Source organism: Fringilla coelebs, assembly GCF_963513975.1.
Source record: "Fringilla coelebs genome assembly, chromosome: 3".
In the NCBI taxonomy this organism is placed as follows: Eukaryota; Metazoa; Chordata; class Aves; order Passeriformes; family Fringillidae; genus Fringilla; species Fringilla coelebs.
Window position 1 is genome coordinate 88126199 of NC_140030.1, and position 22391 is coordinate 88148589.

Genomic DNA, 22391 nt, shown 5'->3' on the forward strand with positions numbered 1-22391 from the left:
GTTGTGAGCTTTTATGAACTTCAGAGGAAGTCAAGACTTGGAGCTTGTGAAATGTTTGTTCTAGTTCTCAGGGTCTGATTAAACTCAAATCCAGGACATGCCAGTTTGGGGTATTAGTAATCTAAAAGCATTACTTATATATTTTTAAGAAAGTATTTCAACATCTTGACAGAATTCTGTGCCATCTGTCCTAATTTTATAAAATAATTTAAAATATATAATTTAGAAATAATTACATGGCATTTCAGGATTAAATTCTCCTTTATGCAAATTTATATTAAAAAAAGGAGAGTGGACATTTGAGCCTTCATATTAAAATCTACACCAGAAGTTCCTTAATGTAATATGGATCTGAATTTAGCTGATGTTTTGTTTGTGTTTAGACTGGGAAGCCTATCCTTTCTTGTGGGGGCAGAGGGGAGTATTTAATGTTTGTGCCTTGTTCTCTTGCTGGAGGAGGAGCCTGTTACCCCATCTCTGCAGTGGATGCAGGAGATGCTGTCAGCCTGATCCCCAGCTGCCCAGTCCAAGCCCTGGGCTGGTCGGGCACAGGTCCCGGCTGTGATGCTGCACGTGGCGCTGCTGGTGTGTGGACACGAGCCTGGCTCAGGGCTCTGGGCATGCTGACAGCCCAGCACTGCTGGCCTGGCTTCCAGGGGCAGGCTGAGGACAAGGCTTGGCTCTGCCACCTCCTGCAGTGGCCAGCAGAGCTGAGCAGGCGCCCGGGGGCAGGAGATGCTCTGCCCTATTAAAGGGTGCTGTGTATCCCACCCTGGCATATGTTCTCCATAACCCCCCACAGGAGCTGTCTGCATCAGCCAGAGCCCTCCAGGCCCTGCACTGCTGTGCTGCCATGGAGTCTCTCTCAGATAACCTCTGGTTCTCATCTGGACAATTATTGTTTTAATGTTGTGCTGTCTCTTCCATTGCCCTGATCTCCAAATTGTTGTTTTGTTGGTTTTGTTGTTAATTTTCTTTAAAGTAACAGCTGTTAATTATCAGCTGCAAAAATATTCTTAACAGTTTAACATCAGACTAGAAATTAAGTGGGCCTGCTCTGTTCCTGCTGGAATCAGCAGGGCACATATTTCCATTAATTTGATTTTCAAACAATTTCATGTTTTCTTTTGCTTACAGCATTTGAGGAAGCTGGGATTGTTTAGTGAGTTCTCAGTGCAGCACTGTTTTTGAAAACAGAGTTTTGACTCTTAAAATCTCCATTTATTTATGCCCCACTGTTCCAGGGCAAGTATGTGTTTTTCTTAAGTGTATATTTGGTGCTAAATTTTTAACCTTCTATTAAAAAAAACTTGGAACCTCAGCTTAATACTATCAAAACACCACATCTTAGCTACAGAGGATCCAAATATTTTTGTTAATATGTAGTAAATTTTAGAACTTCTGGTCATGGAAATATTTGAAACCTGGTTGGACACAGCCCTGAGCAAGTTGCTTTGATTGTCCCTGCTTTGAGTGCAAGTGTTGGACCAGTCAGTCTCCACAGGTGGTTGTCAGTGTGATTCAACCATTGTGACTCTGAGGCATTCAGCAGTTTCCAAAAGCTGAAAGAATCATTCCAAGACCCTCACTCTTCAATGGTGGCTTGTCTTGGAGGATCTAGGCATTAAGAATAATGAGCAATGCAGAGAAGTAGATGTAGGATAGATGCTCATTGCCCACATGGCAGGATGGAAGAACTGAGATGAACTTCCTGGTGCAAACTTTGGAATCTGTGAGAGAAAACAGCATAGTTATATTTGAAAAGGATGAGTTGCCCATTTTAGATTTGTTGGTGCCTTTGTTTAAAAATCGTGTAACTGACCTATAGCTTCTCAAATGTTTCTAAGAGACTTGCCCATTATAAAGTAGGGTGGGGATGAAAATGAGGGGCAATAAAGTTAAAATAAAAGTGTGTTCCAAGATTTTCTTCTGCAATATATGTGTTGTTTGGCTCATGAGATGTACAGATGTGTTATTGCACCTTCACACTATTGTAAGGACTTCTATTGCTAGAATTGTACTTGATTATTTAAGTGCCATGTAGCATATCCATGACTGGAAAATCATTTTGAAAGTTGTGGTGTAAAAAGTAGGACATAACATATATTTTTGTTATTTAGTAAGTGTAAGGATCTCTTAAAAACTAGAAAGCCATCTTATCCTGTGCTTACATATTTGGATAACTAATAAAACAAAAAGACTATAGTTGGGATTTTCTTTTCAAATCTATAACTAATTGGTTAGAATTGAAGCATGAGAAATTTCTGTCCAGAATTTTTTTTAAAGTGTTTGTAACTGAATGAAAAATGTCTTTTAAATGAAGTGGTCTTTCAGCATATGTTTATGCCAGTTCTAGTGATATTACTCATGGAAAGTCTCCTGTGTGGATCTGTCACAACCTAAGGGAACAAATTATTCCCTTTTAAGAGAAGGGGGAAAACAAATATAGCGCTACCTAACTGAACTTTTATTTCACTAATTCCAGATACCTATTTTTGTATTTCCCCCCCCCCCCCCCCCCCTTTTGGCTACAATCTTATGAAAGGAGTTTATTGTCTGTAAAAACATGCAATTCGTTAATGTATTTCAAGTTTATGGGGATTTGGTTATTACTTTTATATGTGGGGTTTTTTTCAGAGCTGGATGCATATTTCTGTTTGGAAAACAAAATGAATGAGAGGGTGTGCACTGTTGTAAATGGTTAAAGCATAAAAATATAGTATGCATAATGTTTAGCTCACTTTCATTTGGAGATATTTTATTCAGATCCCTTACTGTAGATGCCCAGCAGTTACATATGAGAGAAGTAAAATAATAATATTTAAAACTGTGACAATGAGGAGACCAAAGAAGTCATGGATGAACTGTAGAGGCCTAAAAAGAGAGGAATGGGTCATTCAATTGATTTTTTTTTTTGGGGTTGTTTTAGTTTCACATGAAAAATGTTACCTTTTTCTGAAGAATGAGTAACCTACTCTTTTTCTTAACTTTCGTGTTTGATTTTTTTCTCCTGTCTGTTGCTATAATCATTTTTATACTGTAATGCTGCAGTTCCTTCATAGGGATTAATAGATTTTGCTGGAAACACTAAACTAGTACCTCAGTTTTACAACTTTTTTTTGCAATGAAGAAAAATATTTTCCTTGATGTGCAGAATGGAACACTTCCTGATAATTGACAGCTTTGAATAGTTATAAACTGGATCACAGGAAAATATCAAAGTAACTGTACTGTCCTGTTTAAATAAAAAATAAAAAGGAAATCCCCAGCACATGAGTACTTCAGAAATTGTAAATGTACTGTCATGATTTAATTTGTAGAAGTGGTTTTTGAAAAGTAGAAGCATATAATTTTGATTGGGTCTGCATGAAGCACATTTACTTTATGTAACATTTGTCTTTGAGTATGTTGAGCTGGAGAATAAACTCATTAAGTGAATGCATCTTCTGTAAACCAAAACAGCTTATTTTTTTAGGTGAATTCCAAATGAGAGTAGACTAAAAAGAAAGTACATGGCTAGAAAGATGTGGAAAGAACACTTTTTCTTATTTAATACCTCAAAGAATTTTTCCTGCCAGCATTTATTCTGATTCCAGAACTCTTAATTTACTTTGAGTTTCTCTATGTGGAAAACCTGGGTACTTCAGAGTTCAGTAAGCTGTGCCAAGAAGTGTCTGTAGGTTAAAAATATTTAATATGAAGTCTTTGGATGCAGCCTCTCTGTTAAGAGGGATGGGGAGGGAGCAGAGAGAAGCAGCAGCAGACGATCTGTGATTCCTTCCCTCTATGGAAGGTCTTTCTACATTGCATTGCTCAATCCTAGTACAAGGGGTATTATTGACTCCACTTTTCCCTCCTGGACCTGTGCTGTGTAGAGGGTTGGGCTAGCAAAGAGAGATTGTGTACCAAGATCAGTCTCAGTGGGACTGTAGGAAAGTACAGAGGGGAAACAGAATAAAGCCAGTCTCTGGCCAAAGCTATAGGTCAGAATTTTGCATGAATCAGGGCTGTGGAGGCAGCACAGCAGCACTAGCCAGGCTGCCTCCCAATTGCCCAGAGTGAGCATTAAAGAAAATGACAATTGCTGGAGGTGCTGTTCTCCAAGAGGCATTTTCCTCCATATGCTGTGGTCTTGTCCAGTTATGTTCCACTCTGGGGACAAAGTCTCCCTGAGAGTTCATGTGACTCCAAGCTCCAGCCTTTGGTCTGGATTAACTAACTGCATTTTAGGCACAGCAGTTGCTTGCTGCATCTGTGTTGCTTGTTCTAAGAAAAAAAAAAAAAAAAAAAAGAGTTCTAAGAGATAAAAAGAGCCATTATAGCGCTGGAATGCCTTGTTCTTGTAGCCTTTCTAGGTAATTTCAAACTGGCTATTCACATGTGATGCTTCTTAATGCTATATTATTTGATTAAATCTGAATGCTTTATGAAGTTCACTGACAAATAAATTGGTTGAGAGATCTTTATTCACTCAAGAACCTGATGGATTCTCCTCAATGGAGCATTTATTTTCTTGAATGTCCTGTATCCCACCGAAGGACGATGTAGATAGAGTATGCAATAGGAAAATGTTTTGGCTTAAAAATTAAATAGGCCGTAGGCATTTTTCCCCTATTTTATAAATTGTCAGTGACAGAGCCAAATGTTGGTGGTACTGGTAAGGTCTAGGTATTTCTTTATAGGCAGGAATCATTAAAAAAAAAAAAAAGTCTTGTTTGTTTCCACAACCTTTGGTAATGCTTCAACTTGAGTTGCCATACATGAACATGAACTACCTGGTTTCAGGGTTTAACGCTTTGCCTTTGCTGTTTCTAAGAACAGCCAGGATAGATCTGCCCTTACCTTTTAAGATCTTGCATGGTTGGAAATGGACTGGTTTGAACACCAGCTTTTGCTGTGTGCTATCACTGCAGGGGTTTTTGCTTGGCTGAGCTGAGAAGCTGCTGGCAGGGCAGTGTTGGTGACGGCCTTCTGCTCTGGAACTTGCAGATTCCTTTGGTCTGCTGTGTTTCATGGTGTTGAGTCAAGCTTGTCATCTTCACCAAGTGCTTGAGAACTGTGAGAGACAGGGGCTAAAAAAGGCTGCTTATTGAGCCCTTGAGTAGGGAACAGTTTTCATAGGCTTTTTGGGGAGCATCATCATCTTTTTGGACTGTGCCATGTTTCCAATGCGCTTCTAGGTGATTTCATTTCAAGGTTGTCTATAAAGGTATGAAATGCGAGTGTTTAACATCACCTAGTGTTTTTCTTCTTTTTGAAGCCTGACTGCCAAAATCGTTGTTTCTTTGTCTCCCTGTGCTTCCCTCCTGGGTAAAAAAAGGTTGGGGAAAGTCCTGCCAGTGTTGGGCAACACTTTTTCAATGCTGTACGTAAGTTTGTTCCCCTGAATTCACTGGGATAATTTAGTTATGCAAAACTGCTGAGCGCTGTCACGATTGATCTTGAAATTATGACGTACATTTGTAAAGAGCATACCCATTTCCATGACTATTGTATTTTAGAAGTGGTCTCTAGGGTTTTCGTTTCCTATGTCGGTCCTAAAGCCTTTTTTACTTTCCTTTCTTCTAATGGTAATTGATGACTGATAGGTAACTTTTGAACATATTTGAATACAACCATTTTTCATTTATACTGCTTAGAATTGCTGCTGTTGCATGGTAATCACATAAAATGTGCTTCTTTTGAGTTAAACTTGTCCTCTTGCATTAAGGTAACGTTGATTCTACAACATCCATATTGTCACAGTTTCTTTTCCTTGGCATTGCTGCAGCAAGGAGACGAGCAGTAGCTAAATTTTCTCTGAAGTTCGTAGTGTACTGCAGTGTTTTAAGTAAAAATGAATAACTTGACTACTTTTTAATTGGATAGTTAACTTGGAAGTAGATTTTTGGACCTGAAGCTCAGATTTTAAAGCTCTGTGCAAGGGCAGAAAGGAGCTTCAATGCCAGCTGCTTTATGAGCAATGACAGTACTTGTTTTCTGAAACTGTCAATGAAAGTGGTGGGGGCAGTCACAGGTGACTGTCACCTTCAGTCTTGAGACATGCCACCCTAGGTCTTTCACTTTTCACTGCAGACATGGGACGTGTATTTCTTCTGGGGATGAATCCACAGCACCAGTTTTGTTCTGATAACAGCATCTGGCACTAGATTGATTTAACAGGCTCTGAGGTTTGCTCTTTTCAGATATGCGCTTGTACGGCAGCTTCTGTGCAGCTCTGACATGGCCACACGCTGCTGTTGTTTTTTCTGCCTCCTAGCACCACGTGTGAAGCTAAAGCTCTTTGACACCTGCCATTTGGACCCTTTTCTTACTGAAAAATGTCATCGTTTTCAGACAAGATGAAGACAGATATCTGATCATTCTTCCCTTTGCGGGGATGTGCTGAGGGCATGGTTCATACGCAGATGAATAAAGGATTCTAGACTGGAGCTATACAGTTGGATTTATTAGTTTAGTATGGTAACTAGTTCTTGATTTGGGAGTTCATAGAGTTTTCTTGTGAACAGACATTGAGGAAGTCTTGCATTTTGTCTGTTATTGAAAGACTGTAATTTGGTATTTCAAACCATTAAATTTTGCATGTCATTCTTCATCTGAAAGACTATTTCAATTCTGTAGTGAAGTTTAGTTTTGCATAAGCATACTAGAAAAATTGGGAAACACAGTATCATTGTAAGACTATGTGTTACTTTAAGATAAGTAATTTTTAATGTTCTGAAGCAACAATACCATCACTGATTAGAGTATCTTGCTAAAGATGGGTTGAAACAGGCCTAATTCTTTCTTCTTGAGTAGGTTCTAAAGCTCTATGGCTGTTTACCAGGAAAACCATCAGTTTAACTGATGGTAAATATCATTGTGACTGAACAGGAGAGAAATAATTCCTAATGAAAGGATGGTTACCTTGAACTTCTGTCGCTTCAGCAGCTGCTTGATAAGGTGCTTATCTATTGTCCCTGCTGTGGGGTCAGCAAGCTGTTTCAAATGTAGGGCTTGTAACAGAAAGAGGTGATGCTATTCTGTGTTGTAATCTGCTGTAAAACAGAGTCTCTGGTATGAAATAACGTAGCAGTTTTTACTTTACAAAGTGGATTGAGTTGGTCAAGACCTAATTCCTTTCTTTGCATGGCATAGTTTCTAGTATACTTCATAAAATACAGAACAAATTATTACATGGCTAGAAATACTAACCTTTTTTTTTTGTTGTTGTTGTTCTGACTTCAAAATGCTAGTGGTTGCAAGCAGAATTTCACCTAGTATGTTTTATGGAAACTTATAGGATCCAGCTGAGCAACTATGTGGGGTCTGTTTCACTGCTCATCATTTGATGTGCTCTCTGAAGACTCTTTGTGGGGTTAAATTTTTGTGTCTGTGTGAGCTCTGAAGCAGGAGCTGTACTTTAAGGCTTATGATGTCCCTCCTGCATCTAATTGAATAGCTGCAACTGAGTCACTATGAGCTTTTTTGTAGTACTTTTGCTAAAGATGGCTTTAAAATCTTTTGTCTGATTTTACTGGTTTTGAAAGATGGACTGTCATATAAGCCACACTTTTATGGCATGTAGTAACTAAAGGTTTTGAGTGAAGCAATGGAAATTTGAGGAACATTCCTTTCTCATCTAACAGTGTTTTTGGTATTAAATATATTTTGCAATGAAAATATCTCCCGGGTTCTATATATTGTTCACATTTAAAACTAATTATTGATATTCTTTTGAAAACACAGATTAATTGGATGCTTTTTGCCTTGATTCTATTGAATAATAATGGCTTTCCAGTACAATCCTTTTTCATGATCCTAACATCTTCCTTTGCTGTACCACTACTTTATTGGTGATGGAGAAACACCATGTTATGAATCTTCTCATCTATCAGAATCAGGCTTTTGAAAATCTCTTTGGCCTTTTTATTCTTTGAATACATCATTCAATATATACCAAGACCTTTTAATCTTGAACTTCCATGATTTATGTTTCTCATATGAAAAAAGCGATGGCATAGCTGTGTCAGAGCCAGGGTCTGTCAATCCTGGTGTCCTGTTGTTCCTGTGGAAAGCACGTGTGGCTGCAGAAATCCCAGCCCAGCCTGTGCTGTGCTGCAGGCTCCAGCTGGCCACAGTCACCATCACAGCAGAAGGAATTGTGCTGTGCACAGCACAGAGGTGCTGGAGCACTCGTGTGCCCAAACTTGAGTGGTTAGGAGGGGCAGGTAGCTCTGCCTGTGGTCATGGTGAGGAGCTGAAGGGGCCACTCAAGGTGCTTCTGCCATGTGCAATGTCCTGCTTGACACGAACAGGAAGAGCAAGACGAGTCGAAATGCAAATGAGGGGTTATTGCTCTTTCCTGTGAAGAGCTTATTCAACCTGCCCTAGCTGGTCTCATTAGTCAGCAAAAATGGGTGTGTAGGGACATGTAACAACAGATGCAGGCATCCTATTTCTATAGTGTTAACTCTCAACCCTTTTGGGTGTTAGGCTGTTCGGGAACTATTTGTGACTTCTGTGTTTCCAGTAAGGCCCAATGGATTTCTCGTTCATGAAGTAGCCCAATCTTCTTTTGAGTATGTGCTTAATTAATTCTTCCTTGCCCCTTCTTAGTTTTAATCATAACATCTGCCAACATAATTAAAGCTTGATACATTCCAACTGAGTGTCTAAATGCAGCGTTCTTTTCTAAAGAATGTTTTGTCATTTTATTTGTAATTATATTTCATTTTATTTTTCTGTTCAGGTGATTCATGCCCCAATTATTTTAGTAAATAACACTGAATAAACCTTTGACTCTTTTTTTTTTACTGTTGTACTTTGTGGGAACCTTTGGCTTTTGTAGCCACAAGTTTATGAACAATATATTTATCAATAAATATGTAAAAAGTTGGGTTAGAGGAATTAGACACAATTACTAAATCATTATTGTGAAGGGAGTTTTTGTGGCAGATAATCATTTTATAGCCAAATACAAAAATCTTGGCCCATTCTGAGGTTGGCATACCCTTTGCTTTTAGAGTGACCAGGATTTTCTTCAAGTAATAAACACCAGACTCTTCTTTGTACTGGTATTTTCAAGGATTAAAGTTGTAGATAGGAATTTGGAAGTTGTAGGAACAGCAAGTTACATGAAGTTGGATGAAGTTGCCTTTAGCTTCTCTGTAGCTTATTAATCCAGTGTTTACATTTGATCGTGGGGAAATGACCTCGATGTAATATAAAAGTCTGAAATGTTGGTAAGGTTCTTGATAATGTCAGGAAGATGCATTAATCTTTAAACTCACAAATGTCCAGCCTGATACGTATTTTCTTTATTATACATACATTAGATGTTTTACATAGCTTTGAAAAAGTTTACAGTGAAAAGTTACTACCTAAGAAACCTGCAAGTTTTAAAAATTGTAATTCAGTTAAACCACTGTTGTTAACTAGCTGGTTACTTGTAATCTTGATGCATTTTGAAGGTATGTAATGGCTTTGAATTTAAAAAAGAGTAAATTGTAAGTGTTCTTATTTTATTTTTTTTACCATTTACAATAAAGGCTTTTTTTCCTGTAAAAGAGAAGATGGAAATCTGAATAATCTTTTCAGATGAAATAGGCAATGCTTATTTAAGCTGAGTAAGAAAACATTTGCTTTAATAAATGTTAAAAGGCTCCTTAAAGTATTTAGAGTATAGGTGACATGGTCTCTAGTATAAAGCTGAGGGCCCACCAGGTGGTGCTGGTGGAATACATTTAATGTTGCCTTAGCCACTTAAAATGTGTCTTAACAACTGCGATTGAGATGGGTGCAGTACAGGAAAACTTAGTTCATATGCAGCAAGCCAGTTTGTACAATTGAAAAGAATACACTTTGATATTGTGGAGTGGCTCTGTGATTTGGGCACTTTTAATTTTTAAAAATTGCATATAGATGCTGAGGAAAAACCCCTTACCCATGGGGTAGCGGATGTGGGAAGCACGACATGGAGGCGTAGTTCAGATCCTTTACCTGCTTTCTTGCTAATTTAAAGAGAAGTTTATCAAACTTGTTCATTCATGTCCTAGAAGCTTATTGTATCATATCATAACCATGTGCTTATTTACCTACTGCATATTGATTTTAAAAATCAAGATAATTTTTCACTAAAGCTGTTTCAAATGTTTAGATTTGATCAGAATCTTTCCTTCTAAGGAATGCACAGTAATGAGGGTCTCATTACTGGGGCCAGTTCTTTTGGTTTTGTCTCCTAAGTGACTTAAAAGGTCAAAATAGAAACAAATTCTGAAGATGCACAAGATCTTAATACAATTTCTCCAGCTCTTATGAAGTTGGGGTTTTTTGACTCTTTTGAGAATTGTATCCGTTATAGAAATGGGAAGGGGAAATTGAAGAACAGTTCGGGCCACAGCAGTTTGGAGTAAATTTCTGTTTCCTACTCATTTGAGCATGTTTGGTTTTCTCTTAATACGCCCTGACATAAAATATATATACATTATTTAAAAGACATGATGTAGAGCATTTAGCAACGTGAATTATCTTAAATTGTCTATAAAGCCATCCCTCTTTTCGAGAGAATGATGAGAATGTGGAAAACATATAAAATGTCAGTGAACCAAAGTGACTGTTTTCTGTCTAGTCAAAAAGTAAAAGCCAGAACATCTGCTGACGATCCCTAAAGCTTGTAATCTTAGTATTTTGACCTGGCTAAATGTTTTAGCGTTCTGTGTGCCATTGACACATTAGTAGCCACCTCCCTGTAGCCATATCAAACCATGTGATAGCCACTAATAGTTCTGTTAAAGTTTGGTTGGCTGTTGTTGAATGAACCAGAGGATGGTTTCTTGGGAGTGTGTGGCCTTATGCATTTAATCTGGGTAAAAGATTTATTTGACATCTGGGTTTTGCCGTCTTGGGCAGAGCAGTGTGAGGTTCTACGTGAGTGGAAATTCTTGCTCCCCTTTTCCATGTCTGCTACACCAAATACTTCACAGAATAACTGCGTGTGTGTACTAAACCATCTCAGAGTGGATCTCTAGTATCCTGTGTATGCTGCTTCCGAAAGTGGTTTTTATATATCTTGTTCTCTTTCTTGAGATAATTTTTTACTTGGCTTTCCTCTTTCTCCTCACCGAGTGTATAAATGTTTTTGCCCTTGAGGAAAGGAAATATACTTTTTTCAAATGTTTCTGTCTCCTATCCTGAGTGTTAATTTTATCTACTCATTTCAGCAAGGAGTTTTTGTACTGCCTACCTTAAAATTTGGCAGGAGTCACATGTTACCATTGAATGGCAGTGTTGGTGCAATCCTTCTACTTCTGCCAATTATCAGTGTAGTATTAATGAGAAACAGTAAAATATCGAGTGTGTTAAAATTCCCATCAAGTTCAGTTTGTTCACTGCAGAAAATACCAGGAGAGGATCAAGCATTAGGCTGTGTTCAGTAGTACAGTTTGTAGTACAGCATTGTAAAAATGACTGCAAAACACTGATTTAAAAAAAAATTGAAAATTATATAACTTACATATATAATATATATAATTAATTACATTAATTGTATTATCAGTGTATTAAATTTAAAAATTGTGTGTGCAGTAATGTTTGGGATCTGTTGGAATACGAAGATTGAAGAGAGATTAGTGAAAAGCTGTTAGAAGTGTGTGCTTATGTGTGGTTTTTTGGAAGCAATATCCAGAAAGGGAACGGTTGCCAGATGCTGCCTTTATAAGGTGTGAACAGGTTAAGAAATACGTTCTGCTGCATTGTTCTTTAAATTACTTGTTCATCAGAGAAATCAGTTTTATGAGTCTTCTGTCAACATCTTTATGTTCAGCAGTTAGGTTTTTGTGATACAATCTCACTTCTGAGCCCTGTGATGGGAATGTTTTATGAATGTCATTTATAGTGAAGGAGTGCTCATAATACTGAATCTTTTTGAAAGATGATGAAATAGTTTCATTTTCACTTGCCCTATTCACCTGGTCTGAGGTTCTTTTTTCTCCATTTGAATGGGTCTGGAGTTACATTAATCTTAAATATAGCAGTATTTTATTCTCTGTATTTATTGAAAGATCCAATCTGTTTGTACTACTGTTCTTAAGAGTTTTGGGTAACTTTAAAATCTGACTTGTGCATACAGTACTCCACCAAATTCCAGTTTTGGCTGGGGAAGAGGGGAATCTGTTAAAAAAACAGTACAAAATTCTTACCTTTTGTATTTGCATTTTACACTATTTACTGTTACTGTGCTTGGAACATTGAATGGGAATATATTTAACCTCTGAGCTGTTCTCCAGCTTTTTCTGAAGGGAGTGGTTTCTAGGTATCAGTTTCTTTATGTAAAAATTTGACCTAATAAATGTTCCTAAAAGGAAAATTTATAGTCCAATTTTAAAACAATATAAAGCAAAGTTATGGATTTTTGCTGAAAGGTCTGTTTCTTAAGGACTGTGGTTTCTCTCCTTATGGCAAAGATTAGGTTATTTTAAAAGTGGAATAGTAAAAGTAAAAATAGTGCTGAAACTGATAGTATTAATCTCCAGAGCAGTAGCTGTATGATGCCATAATTATCAACCTGAAATTCCAGTTCTGTTGAAGTTATTTGAAGAAATGTACTGTTGATTCAGTGGTTTCAGAATTTCACAGCTGAAAATAAACTTAGACTGTGAATACTTGATTGCAGTTTTCTCTTGAGCGGAACTAAAGCACTTGAAGGGCTTTTAATTATGTGTTTGGTTTGAATTGCTGAGTTTATCATCATTACTGAATGAGTCTGAGATGTATGGTAGAGAAATGAACTGAAGTTTAAGTTTCTGAAGACAAGCAAACTGTTTTTCTTTGGGGATGGCAGTGAGAGCTGGGAGAAGACGGTACTGAATGCTGCTGAGAAGGGAGCTGCAGCTCCGTGACTCAATCTCTATCAAGTTGGGGCTTTTTTAGTGTTTTAGGGCAGCTGGCTTGAGGCAATGCGTGTACGTGCTCATGGCTTGGATTCAAGTGATATGTTAGACTTTAGAATGTAGGTGTTTTTAATGAAATTGTCAGGTAGGTTTAATTTTGTTTATGGAAGCTGGTTTGCCTATTTATTTCTGATTACACTTATTTCTTGTATTCATTTTCTTTCCTCTTGTAAAGATTGAGACAGGGACTGGGATCATGCACAGTGTGTGTTTATAATAAGGCCACAATTGATAAAGAATGAATGTTGCACGTCAGGGAGGGGTGGTTTTGCTTAAATGGGGATATTTTCCTTTGTACTGACATACTTTTGTAAGCATTTAATTTATGCAAAACCTGGTGCTTTAAAAAAAAAATCCAAATATTCAGTTAAGTCACTTGCAAAGTCTTTCATGTGTGTTTTTCAGCTGTGTGCTGTTTTACATATTTGCTGTTTTATTTTTCAGCATTGTCAGTGAAGCGGGAGCGTCGATCTACAGTGTCAGTCCAGAGGCTTCCAAGGAAATGCCAGACCTAGACCCTAACCTAAGAAGTGCAGGTATTTCACTTTATCACATTTCAACATGGAGCTCAAGTCTCAATTCTCAGCCTGTTTTGTTTATATTCTTAAATAAATAATAGCCAAAAGTAGAAAAAAGTTTTGGATATTTTGTTTATAAACCTTAATTTTTCTGTCATTTCACATTTGAAGTCCTAGGCGTGCAAGTGAATGACATCACCTTCTACTAACGCCTGTAATGTAAAGATCCTTGTGGATGTGTTCCTTCAACAGGCTGCTACAGGAGAATTTATAGCGATGAATAGAACCAGTGAATTGCATGAACTTTCACAGTTGCACATGTCCATGCTCACAGGGGCTTGACCTTCCCTCTTCTCCTCTGTGTGTACATAAATATCTCTAGCAATAATTAAACCATTCAAAGGCTATTCAAAATATAAAATTCAAAACTATAAAATTCATAACTATTCAAAATATAAAAGTAGAGCCTATAATTTAAAGTTGTGCATTTGTTGTGATCACTGGAGTTTTCATGTAGCTGAATACAGTTTTCAGGAAATAATGCTTAGGTTTTGTTTTTAAAAAGTTATCTACTTCAGCATAAATGTCACTGAGGTCTAACACAGCATTTGGAAATGTAAAAGTGTTGCCACTTTATGATTTTAAGTTTTTGGTTAAAGAGTAGTCTTTAAAGATCAAATTCCTAGCAGCTCCATCTGAGCGTGACTAGATTCTACTCACGGATTTGTTTTATTCAGAGACAGCAGTAAGGGTAGGTTTGAAGTTATTTTTGTATTACATCACCTATGTATTTTTAATTGTGTGTCTTTTTCTAATTTTTTTTTTAATCTGCCTTACGGATTGTTTTATTCTTAATTTTTCTGCAGTTTGCTGTTATACTCAATCACATATAGCATACTGGAAAATGCAGCGGCACTCGTGTATAGAACTTTTCCAGTAAAAATTATAATGTTCTTAGATTTAATGTTTTTCTAGCAGGTTACTGGCCTGGAAATCCTTTGGAGGGTATAGATCAGCAGAAAAGAATTCTGACATGGTATTCAGGGGTAAAACTTTATAGAATTCCCCGTGTTTCCCTTTCCTCTTATTTCCACAAAGGGGAAAGTGTTGACTTGATGTTTGAAGTGAATGTTTTTACAGGAATGTACTTGGAATGTCTGTATCAGCCCTTCCATTTGCAGAAGAGGTCTCTAGCTTCTTTTTGCTTGACTCCCTTTTCCCTGCCTGTAAACGGACTCCATTGTGACTATTTCTTCCCTGGGCCACAGAGTTTTAAATGTGTCATGGTATGGCCAGAGCAAATATTAGGCGTGTGACATTTCTGTGTTTGTGACAGATAGCACTGGCTTTCCCTTGGGTCACAGTTTTTTATGGTGCTGATGTGTTAAATATAGGTTTAAAGTTGATGTAAATGAACAAAAAACACAAACACTGAAAAGGGGGAAATCTAATTATTAACATTACGCCTTTCCAGGTGTACTTGTTTCTCATTTTCTCCAAAAATAATTTATCAAAATTCCAGATACTTTTATATAGTGTTCTGCATCAAATACAGTGAAGTGAAATCAATTTTTAATATATGCTCAATTCAAATATTAATTACCTAGAGTTCATAATTGCTCCATTATTACTAGGATTTTCATCAGCCTTAATTTAAGTGCTCTTGCATCTGGTTTTAAAAGCATTGCAATTTTACTATGCCGCAGCAGTCCCACATAGTGGATAGAAATTGAAAAAGGGTAGGATAGAAATTGAAAAATAATTGCTTGGTTCCATGGATATTGTCCGTTATGAAACTAGACAGCTAGAACTATCAAGGTATTCTAGAAGTTTCAGGCTTTCTTCCTGACATCTTTTGGTGTCAATTTGTCATTAGCTGTGCTAAAGCCCTGGATGTTTTCTTGAAGTTGAGTGTAAAAATGGTACATAACATTAGTGGGAAACATTAACTGATGTTTGAGGCTTTTTCAGACTTTTTTCTTGACTAGCTTACTTGGGTAGTTTCAATTTTCCTTTAATTTGCAGCATACAGAAAAGTGACATTGTGTCAAAGCTGACTTGCTTTTTATTTTAATTGTTGTCTTACATCATGTCAGATTCTGTGCTTACATGATAGCATTTAGTACATTAAAGGAAGCTGACAGCTGCATGATGAAGTGTGACATTTATAGTTAAAATAAAAGGTACAGCTGACGTGAGAGATCTGTGATCTTAACACTATTTGCCACTTTAACATTTTTCTCAACAAAACTTTACAGAAGGTTTTTTGAATGACACAGGCCTATGTTTGTCCACTGGGTACATACAAGTAAAATATTAAATAATACATATTATATGAGGACTTTCTCATATCTGGAATATTTGCAGTGGTGTTTAGCAACTGTTTGTAGTCAGTTTTTGCTTTATACAAAGAAATAGAAGATATCAATCCTGATGGAAAAATTAACTTAATAGTTTCTCCTTGGCTGAGTGCCCTATATACAGGGAAAACCCTCAATCTTCATCATTTCTTGGGGGTGCTAACTAAAGATATTAGTTAATCCAAGGTCTCAACTGTTTTTTTTTTTTTTCCCTTTGAGCTGTCTTTGAAGGTCATGGATGACACGAGTTTGTAATAAATGATTGAGAAAGATCTCTTTTTAAACCAATGCTGTATATACAGACTGTAGAGGGAAGTCTTTACAAACATCCATGCAGCACTTTTAGCCAAAATTGCACTTGCTTAAAAAGAAAAAAAAGCTTTTTTTAAAACAATTTTCTGTTACCTATAGTACAGTGAATTAAATAGGGTCTTTCCAACTTTAGAAGTGTTCTGAATATTTCATGAAAGTGCAGAAGCTACTGTACTGCTACTGCAATTCCTATAAAATCTTGTGGAGTGGGACTCAGCTAAGTAGATAGTGAAGAGCTTGATGAAACCTAGTTACTTGTGTTTGAGTAGAGTGAGAAGGTATATATCCCCTTCTGACAGTCATTGTAGGATTAATGAGCAGAACAGCTATTTCTCAGCCTCACAGAATTAGGAGATAAGAGGCTTATAGGCCAGAGCAATAAAAGGATTTCCTACTTGATAGGCTGAGGAAGTTCAGCTGCAGCAGATTAGGAGGGTTCTGCCTGGAGAGCAAGCCACTGGAGTTCAGTAATGGGGGTTTTGGATGAACCTGCAGTCTGACAGACAAGGAGTGCAAGGCTTCCTTGAATTCTTCTTCTCAAAAGCTGTGCCCAAGGACACACTTGAGATTTGGGGTGGGAAATTTTGTAGAGAAGAATGGAGGCAATTGAAGGAGTACTTTGCAAGCTGGAAATGTTGATCACTTTTGTGAAGTTTATTAGTATGTGCTCTACCAAGGCTCTGTGACTGTCAGCTCTGAGGCTGCAATGAGGGAGCTGTGAGGCTGGGTGGATGACTGCAGTTCTATTTCTGCCCTGGCATGTGTCCTCTGGCCACCCTCTTGAAGTAGCAGTTAAAATATTTCATTTGGTGGAGTTTTCATAAAGCTGTCAAATTCATATTTTTTTGGTTGTTCCATTCATTTGTTGAGATTTTTGCTTCTTTTTAAAAAATTTATTTCCTGACCTAGCATCAGTGCACCACTTCATGTTTAGCCTTTGGTTAGTTTTTATTCATTACAGCTTCAAGTAGGAGTTATGCACTTAACTTGCCTGTAAAATTTCCTGGATTGCTCTGGGTCTCTGTGATTGTGATTTATTTGTGCCTTTTTTCAATGCAAAGCCTGGATGCAAGTTTCCCTTAGAAGCAGTTTACTAGGCATGGTACATTCCCTTGCAACTTTAGCAGTAATTCACTTGCCATGGGTTACCTTTCATTGCCAGAGCACATGATGTGACTGCCTTGGTCTGCTATTCTTTGCAGAAGAAAAAAGTTGAACTCAGTAGTGACAGGCATTCCTCCCTCAGACAGACGAGCTCTGTGACAGTCTGTGCCAGCCTGGGTTTGGTTGCTGTCACTGGGCCTGGGAATCCTGGAATTCAGTGTTTTTCCAAGGTTGATGTCATCGCTTTACTTCCATCCTCTTCCATATAGTTTTGCCTAAGGTTTGATTTTTTTCTTCAGAGTCTGTATTCCAAATAAAAATAAGTTTTATGGGATAAGAAATGAAGGATGTCAGTACAGGCGTCAACATGTACACTCTTCCAGGCTTTCTTTTTTCTTCTCTCATTACTTCTCCACTTCTACACCCCCTTGTTGCAAATGCTTGTTGGCTTGAGCAAGTTTGGCCAGACAAAAGGGGAAGACTGTGGAGGAACAGGTGAAGTGTATAGAAAGTGTAAGCTCATATAACTTGTGTTGAAGGATTGTCACACAGAAATGTGAAATTTATGTCTTTTCTGGATACCTGGGAGCTTTTAAAGGCATGGCCAGCTAGTGGAGGTTTTGTTGTCCATAGTATAAGGAAGATAAAGGATGTACCAATTGTTTGGCTTGTGCTCACAAAGAATTTTTTTTCTGCTGCCTCTCCACCTCTTGGATACCATAATAAAATGGATGTTGCTTAATAACTAAGAATCAGACAAAACTGATGCATTCTAATGAAACAGTGGCCTGATGGTAGAGAATTGCTATGAAGCAGGAGTCATGCTGGGATTTTACTCTGGTTTCAATGCACATTCAGTTATATAAATGAGAAATGTCTTAATTTCATTAAATTGATGAATTACCTTTCCTTTTGAGATGACTGCTCTAACAAATAAGCAATTTTTTCTTTCACTACTTAAAAAGTAAAAAAAAGGAGGAAAGAGGCTTTTTTTTCAGATACCATGTCTGTGTAACCGCTTGTTAGAAGAGATCTCATGCTAAGCCTCTCTATTTTATTTTCATACCTTATGCAATCATACACACTTGATATTTAATATGTAGTTCTGTGTTCGAAGGCTGAAAAAAGAGCAGCATCCCTGGGCTTGTCTAATGTAACAGCTCTAAGAAATGTGCTTTTTCCTCTTGGATGTGGAGGACTAGGGCTTTGTCAAGACCACCTAGTTGTGTCACCCAGTTAGGAAAGCAGCAAAGGTAGATAAAATATTCCCTACAGCTACTCTTTTTAAAGATTTGGAAAGCTAGCAGGGCAAGCATGCGTCATAGTGCATGCACAGGTACGATCCGGTATGGAAACTGTGTTGTTTCTAAGAGATGTTTTCTGAGGATAAGGAAGAATCTGAGAGAGCCAAAGGTCACACAGCACAGCTTGCCTTAGCATTGTCAAATCCCATCTGCTTGTCTCCTCTCCACAGGGCAGAACACATTGCATTATTGCACACTCAAAGTTCAGCACACCACTTGCACTTTTCCTTGCAAAAGAAAGCCTTGTAGGCTTTGAGGGCTTGTTAGGACTTTCAGACTGTTATGCTACAGGGTTTCATTCCCTGGGGTCCTGTTAGAGACACAGAGTTCAGAGCTGTCATACTGGCCAGCAAGTAGAAGGTAAAGATTGGAAAAAATGTAATTTCTTTTGACTTTATCTTAAGGAAAGTAAAACAATTTGATGATTAGATGTGTGGGACATAGTGCCTGGATGTCTACTTGAGCTAATTTCTTCATCTTCTTAAAAGAGCACTGCTCCCCTTTGGCTACTCAGGAGAGAAGGTCATTTTTCAAAAACTTTGTTTTATTGAGTCCTACGGTTAAAATGTTCACACTGCTGTCTAAGGGGGAGCTTTCTTCTACAGCTAGTTAGAGAGAATTGGTGAAAGTTCCACAAGCTTTCAGAAGAGAAAGTAAGCACTAAATTCTCATGGCATCAAAACATTTTGTCAGCCCAATGTTAAATGGGGTGGCATGCAATTAGAGCAGTGTGAAATGTAATCCTATTTCATCTCTCATCTGTTGTGTTCTATAGCATTTAAAATGAGTTTAATTATACTTTTGAAAGGATGGAGAACAGAGAACCACACTGTGGTGATGAACATGCAGTGGTTAGAAGCAAAAAGGGTGGTGAATAGCAGTAAGATGTTAAAGATAGAACATGTTAATGATAATAATATTAATAAACTAAAATAACAGTAATAGCAATAATTAATTCTTAATTAGTAATATAAGTAATTAGTAATAAGAACAAGAGGATCTTGTTACTTGTCTCCCCATAGGACCCAGTTCCTACTATTGAGCAGAAGCTCATCAGAAGCACAAGGCATGGGCTAGCTCTACAATTCAAACAGAAATTACAGGGAATCTGTGGATTCTATAGGAAATCTTAAAAAACCAGTCCCTAACTGCACATAGTCTAGAAATGACTAAGCCTTGCCCAGTTGGGCATGAGCATGTGCCTGCACCAGGATATTGAGAAATAGAAGAATGGGCTTGAATTACCCCAAACCAGTAGCCCAATCCTGAATGGGTTTTTACACAGATGTTAGAGATGTTTGTAGTCTTGTATTTTCTTGTTGTTCTAAACAAGAATTGAACGTTTTCTAACCTGTGTAAACCTCAGGGTATGTGGGAGAGGTGGTGTATAATCACTAACATCCTGCTTACTGGCACTGTATTTCCTCTGAAGCTGTAGAGCTCAGGAGTTTGTTCTCCTGCTGCCTGCAGGTTTTACATGCTCTGGTCAGGCTGCTTTCCCTTAGCACAGAAGAATTATGAGAACCATTCGCTTCCCCCCTTCTGGTGGAACTCTGTGCATGTGCTGTGTCTGTGTATTCCCTTTTGAAGGCTTTGTTGCTTCCTTGAAGCATGGAGCTAGAGGAATGACCAGTACCGGGATGCTTTTCATTTCAAGGAATTTTGATTTCCTTTTAATACTGGGATTTGATGTGTTATTTGCCCAAGCTGCTTTTCTTACTACAGACATAAGAAAGAACATTCTGGTCACTTACAAAAGGTTAATATTTGCTGTTGATCCAAATGACTAATTCTTCTAAGATACAGATGACTAGCTCTTGTAATATTGGAACTTCAAGTAATTTTTTACTTTTAGCAGTAACAGTAGTCAATGGCAGTGTGATGCAGTTAGTATCAGCAGTGTGAATGTGAAAAGGATATTGATGATACCTACCTTTTAAACAGAACAGATGGGGAAAAGTTTTTTTTGTCTTCTGATACTAACTCATTTCTGTGACAGAAAAATCACATGAGGCTTTAGTTAAATGCTTATATGTCCCCTGTCTCATCTTGGTTAAAATGGATACTATTGTGTGATACAGAAATTACTAATGCTTGAGTAAAGTGTTTTTGAGAGTGTTTCTAAGAAAAAATACTGACTTTAAAAAGCTGCATTGTAATATTCACTTGTCAAAGTTTTTCTTTTTAAACGTATTTCTAACTTGCTTGTTGTATTCAACCCATCTCTTTTAAAGATTTTTTCTTGGTAATAAATAGGTAGAATATTGTCATTCATTATTTCATTAATCTTAGGCAAATAACAGATTATCAGTTTTATGGAGTTAAAAGTAAACTAAAATGTAACCTTTTTAAAACAAAAACCTGCTCACTTGCTACAGAAGAGCTTTGGATGAAATGCAGCTGTTGAACAGTTGCTTAAAATAAATTGCATACTTTAAACCCACCAAGAAGATATATGAGGATTCAAAACTGTGTCACAAATCCTGACCTACTGAGAAAGAATGCTTAATGAAAAGACTACTGTACGTTTCACTGTATCCTTTGCAAGGAGGGTGAAATTCAGGTCAACAGGATAGAAGGCTTCCAGGACTCAGGAAACCTGAACAATCGATCACTGAGTAAACATTATTGCAGATACTTATGGAGAGTAATTGATCTTGAACACAATAATAGGCTTTATAAAAGGATTTTAAAAGTTGTAATTTTCCATATCTACTCTGGTATGATATATTGACAGTAATTACTTATGCATTTGTGAGTCCCTGATTACCTGAAGATATTTTTTTTTTATTTCATTGACATTGAAGTTTCAACCCAGACTTTTGAGTTGGGAAGGTTATTTAAAATAGGAGGGTGGATGAATTACTTGGATGTTATAGTAGCATGTCTCAGCAAGAATGAAATACTGAGGTTTCATAATAAAGATACAGAATGTTCTCATTTATGACAAAGTTGAAGTTGAACTCATCATCGCTTAATAGCTTGCGGTTGCCATATATTTATTTGTAAAGTATTTATAAAACTATCTACTGCCTTCACATCTTTTCAAAGCCCAAAACAAATGCTCCAACTCATGTGGGGTAGCTAAGCTGTCACAGTTATTGACTCAGACATATTTTTATCCTTATGTGAAGATGAGCTTAAAAGGAGGAATGCCATCATCCTGGACTTTTGGCCAAAAATGTTTTCCTGCTTACGGTGTTAAGCAACATTTGAATGCCACTGTAACTGAAAGAAATTAAAACTTTTTTGTTCATTTACTCATAAGCATTCTTCATTTTCATGCTTTCCTTATCTAAGCCTTAAAGCTCTTGCTTTATGGTGTGGCTCTTATATAAAGCAATGCAAAAAGAGAACATTTCAATATGTAGTTGTCTGATCACAGATGTTGGCAGCCTGCCCCTAAAGAGGGCACAATACTTGAAGCCATAATAAATTTCATCTAGTTGACAAGATTTCCAGCTGCCCTGGCACCCTAAATAGTCTGCATGTCTGATTTGGGTCTTAATGATTGCTTTAGACCTGTTCTGTTACTGAAGGGAGGCAGGTAGCCAAAGAAGTTAGCACTAATTCTAGTTTTTTAAGGCTGGCAGCTGACATGGCCCTTGTATAAATGCCATGCAGAGAAATTGTAAGGCTGCAGTGTTGTTTTGGACCTTCACTGTTGAGTGTGGCAAGTTTTTTCTGTCTTTAGTCTGAAAACTATTATCGGTATTCCTGAGTGAAAACTCTTGTGTGATTTGTGTGAAAAATGCTATTGCTTGCTATAGAAATTACTAGAGAAACAAAGTTATGTGATGTATATTTGAAGAAAATAGTCTTAGTTTTAAATTTCTGCATTTGAAATTAGGGATTTGATCTTTA

At 37.3% G+C, this 22391-nt stretch overlaps 1 protein-coding gene across 2 annotated transcripts in view; it reads left to right on the top strand.

The window, feature by feature from the left end:
* The window catches only part of SRBD1 (S1 RNA binding domain 1), a 124171-nt gene that overhangs the window by 47605 nt on the left and 54175 nt on the right, over positions 1 to 22391 (top strand). For both annotated transcript variants that reach the window (XM_084202457.1, XM_084202458.1), the window contains exon 17: positions 13374 to 13465. In XM_084202457.1, the coding sequence (XP_084058583.1) occupies positions 13374 to 13465 (92 nt within the window). The remainder of the gene's footprint in view (positions 1 to 13373; positions 13466 to 22391) is intronic.